This window comes from Gavialis gangeticus, unplaced genomic scaffold (assembly GCF_001723915.1).
Source record: "Gavialis gangeticus isolate Ggan-Ray unplaced genomic scaffold, GavGan_comp1, whole genome shotgun sequence".
Taxonomy (NCBI): domain Eukaryota; kingdom Metazoa; phylum Chordata; order Crocodylia; family Gavialidae; genus Gavialis; species Gavialis gangeticus.
In genome coordinates this window covers 668,021-671,777 of record NW_017728991.1, presented here as the reverse complement: position 1 = coordinate 671,777, position 3,757 = coordinate 668,021, and the positions used below count along the sequence as shown (strand labels likewise).

At 50.9% G+C, this 3,757-nt stretch overlaps 1 protein-coding gene across 1 annotated transcript in view; it reads right to left on the bottom strand.

Annotated features, from left to right (window-relative positions):
* Nucleotides 1-3,757, bottom strand: part of LOC109295861 (E3 ubiquitin-protein ligase RNF213-like) — a gene marked incomplete at its 5' end in the record, with an annotated part of 58,636 nt that overhangs the window by 47,995 nt on the left and 6,884 nt on the right. Inside the window, 2 exons of the mRNA XM_019514963.1 lie at nt 3-23; nt 3,413-3,678. Of these exons, the coding sequence (XP_019370508.1) occupies nt 3-23; nt 3,413-3,678 (287 nt within the window). The remainder of the gene's footprint in view (nt 1-2; nt 24-3,412; nt 3,679-3,757) is intronic.

The following is a 3,757-nucleotide window of genomic DNA, read 5'->3' as shown; positions in this document are numbered from 1 at the left end:
TATGGATCAGGTATTGCTTCATGCTGCAACGGATAAGAAAGACGCCTGAAGTGACGGACGGAGAGTTAAGGAAGATTCTTCCCCTTCCAAGTCTGGAAAGGGAAATAAAAATTGTGTACTTGGCCTCTTGGACAAATTTGCACCTGGGAACGTGGCTCTATAAATCATGGGAAAATAGGGCTCAGGAAGCCATCTAGTCCAACCCTCTGCTCAAGGCAGGATCATCCCCTATTAACTCACCCAGTCAAGCATTTTTCCAACCTGCTTAAACACTCCCAAGGATGGAGACTCCGCATCCTCTCTGGGTGGCCTGCTCCAATTCTCAACCAACCTCAGGGAGAAAGTTCTTCCTAATATCCCATCTAAAGCTCCCTTGGTTCAACACAGGCTCGGCAATGCTATGCTTGCTAGCACCAGTACCAAAAGAGACTTGGGGGTCACGAGTGACCACAAGATGAACATGAGCCACCAATGCAATGCTGCAGCCGGCAACGCGAATAAAACTCTGGCGTGCATCTACCACTGCATTTCCTAGCAAGACCCAGGATGTCATCCTCCCACTTTACTCGGCCTTAGTGAGGCAGCAGCTGGAGCACTGCATCCAATTCTGGGCTCCACAATTTAGGAAGGATGTGGAGAAGCTCGAGAGAGTGCAGAGGAGAGCCACACGCATGATCAGAGGGCAGGAGAGCAGGTCTTCCGAGGAGAGGCTGAGAGCTGTGGGACTCAAGCCTGGAGAAGCGCAGGCTGGTGGCAGCCTATAAGTACATCAGGGGGGTGCACCAGGATCTGGGGGAATGCCTGTTCACCAGGGCACCCCAAGAGATGACAAGGTCCAACTGTCACAAACTCCTCCAAGACCGTTTCAGGCTGGACACAAGGAAGACTTATTTACTGTCCGAGCCCCCAAGGCCTGCAATAGACCCCCCCACAGGTGGTGCAAGCACCTACTCTGGACACGTTCAAGAAACATTTGGATGCTTATGTTGCTGGGATCCTTTGACCCCAGCTGACTTCCTGCCCCTTGGGGCAGGGGGCTGGATCCGATGATCATACAAGGTCCCTTCCAGCCCCAACGTCTATGAAATCTGTCACCGTTGCCCCTCGTGGCCACAGAGAACTGGCCATCTCCACCCACGGCTTGACCACCCGTCCAGTATGTTGTCAAATCTCCCCTCAGACTTCTCTCCCCCTATTCAATCATCAAATCGCAGACAATTTGGGCTGGAAGGGACCTCCGGGGGTCACATCTAGTCCAACCCCCTGCTCAAAGCAGGACCAGTCCCAGCTCCATCATCCCAGCCAGTAACCCTAATTCTTTCAGCCTTTCCTCATAAGTCATTGTCCCAGGGCACTTAAGCATCCTGCGCCTAAAATGGAAGCGACCCATGAGAGACCCCTAGTGGTGAGAAGGGGGAGGCTCAGCTGCAGTCACCAGAACAGCACAGGTGCGTGTTGCTGGGACAACCAGTTTGGTCAGCTGACGAGAAGGGGGCGTGTCTGGCCTTTATAAACAAGCCAGGTGGAGGCCAGAGGTCAGTTTCCCTCTGGCAGCTGAGGAAGAGGCAGCTCTGTTGGGGAGTAAGCAAAGCAGAGAAACCTGATGGCCTGAGCAGTTTCTGCTTGATGGTACTGGGTGGAGGAAAACCCTGGTAGGGATATGAAATGATGGTTAGCCAGTTTGGCTTGGAATTTATGTTGTAACACAGGAGTGTGAGTTTTCTGTTTTGCTGTTTGTTGTTAAACCAGAGGACTGGGTGAGGCTGTAGGGGTTGGAGGACGCCTCATAGGAGCTCCCCAGTAGTGTGGGAGTTCCTGGCGCTGGAGAGGGTGCCATGTTTTGGGATGTATTGCCCCAGCCCCAGAGTGGGCAGTATCATGAGAGGAGCCCCAATGCGGGCCACGATTGTGGAAAGCCCCAGTGGGGCGCAAGACCCAAGAAGAGGGTCTGGGGGCCAGGCACGGCTACGGCCACCTGAGCCTCAATCATGGGATCGTGAGGCAAGGCCCCAGTGCAGGCAGGGGCAACGGAGAAAGATGAGCCAGAGGGCCCAGGAGGGCACAGGTGATTGTAGGACCCATGCATGGCCCCTGAAGCTTTAGTTGCAGTGTTATTGAAGGCAGGGCACAGACTGGGATGTCACAGAGCACCGTGCCAAAGAGGGTAAGAAGGCAGCCTCCCTTTAACAATATTACTATCAAAGACATGGCGGGCGAGAGAGAGGGTGCATTTGAAACCAATTTGGCATGATAGGGGGGCACTAGGGGAGTTCAGAGCACCCCTAGGTTGCGCCCTGTCACAATCATGTTTCCAAGACTTAACTTTTTTTGTTGCTCTCTTGGACATTTTCTAACTAGTCCAAGTCTTCCTTGAAGTGTAAAACTGGACACAGTACCCCAGGCAAGGCCTCACCAGTGCTGAACAGAACAGGGGAAGGGCCTCCCTTCATTTGTAAGTGCTGCTCCTAGCAAGAGCCCAGCTTGCTGTTGTCCTTTTTACAACAAAACACATTGTTGGCATTAATACCTCTCAGCTTCCTACTTCCTGAGAAGAAGAGGCCAAAGCTAAGAGTGTAAGTTCTTCATGGCAGGAGCCTTCTCTGCTTATTTGTATTGTAGAGTCTCATGCCAATACACGGTTACAATAAACATTACTATTATACAGCTACTACTATGCCCAAGACAAGCCCAATAAAGCACTCTGCAGAAGAGGGAAGTCTGTTTGAAGAGGTGTAAGCTCTGACCCCTCATCTTCCAATTTCCAGCTCCCTTGAGTCTTTCCATTCCCTGATGGTAGGATCAGGCTGCTTGGGGAGACAAACTGGCTTTTTAGCTGATATTCACTACTTCAAAAACTTGAAGCCCTGCCCTCTTCTACCCTAAAAAATGTCCCACCCAATAAGGAGGGCATCACAATGCTTCTAGGCCTTCTGGTTGGCACTTACCCTCATGGCAACATTTAAAATACCTTTGGAATTAAAAAAAAAAAGTGTGACATGCAAACCGATTTCATTCTTAAATGGTCAAAAGCAAGATGCACTAGCGTCTGGAAGGACCCTTGCACTGGTCAGATTTTATTAGAAAGAAAACAAGATGAGGTGGCAGTCCACGTTATCACTCTTCACTTTTGCCTCTCCTCAAGCAAGGAGGAGATCATGCCAACAGCATACAGTGATCGACAGGAGTATCGCTTGCAAGCCTAGGACAGCGATTCTCCAGCTCTGTTCAGCACACTGCACAACCTACACAACTTCCCACACCCCTTCCAGAATGAAGTGAGTTTTGGGGGGTCTCTTTTTAAGGCAGGGGGTGTTGGTTGCACCCCTTCATCCTCACACACTGGAGTCTGAATGGGGGGGCAGCACCCCAATGCAAAATTAACCCCTCAGCCCAAACAGACAAAAGAGCATACCGTGGCTTTTCTGTGAACGCCTCCAGAACGTGGCCCATTTTGTGGAAAGCATTGTCTCCCAGCTTTTCTTCCAAGCAAAGGAGGCTGCAGAGTTGAGTCAGGTCCCCTTCTGAGGTCTGGAGTCCATAGCGTTCACCTACTGCAAGAATGATCAGCCCCAACTCCAGTTTACTCTTCACCGGCCAGTTTTCTGGTGGAGCAGATTCACCTTTATCAAGAAATGGCTCGCCTAGTTTTCTCAAATACATCAGAAGCATCTCGTTGACCTGAAGTGGGAAGGAAGAGAGGGAAACACAGCTATTTTCCATGGATAAAATGTTTTGGGAAAGGACTGAGGAAAGGGCC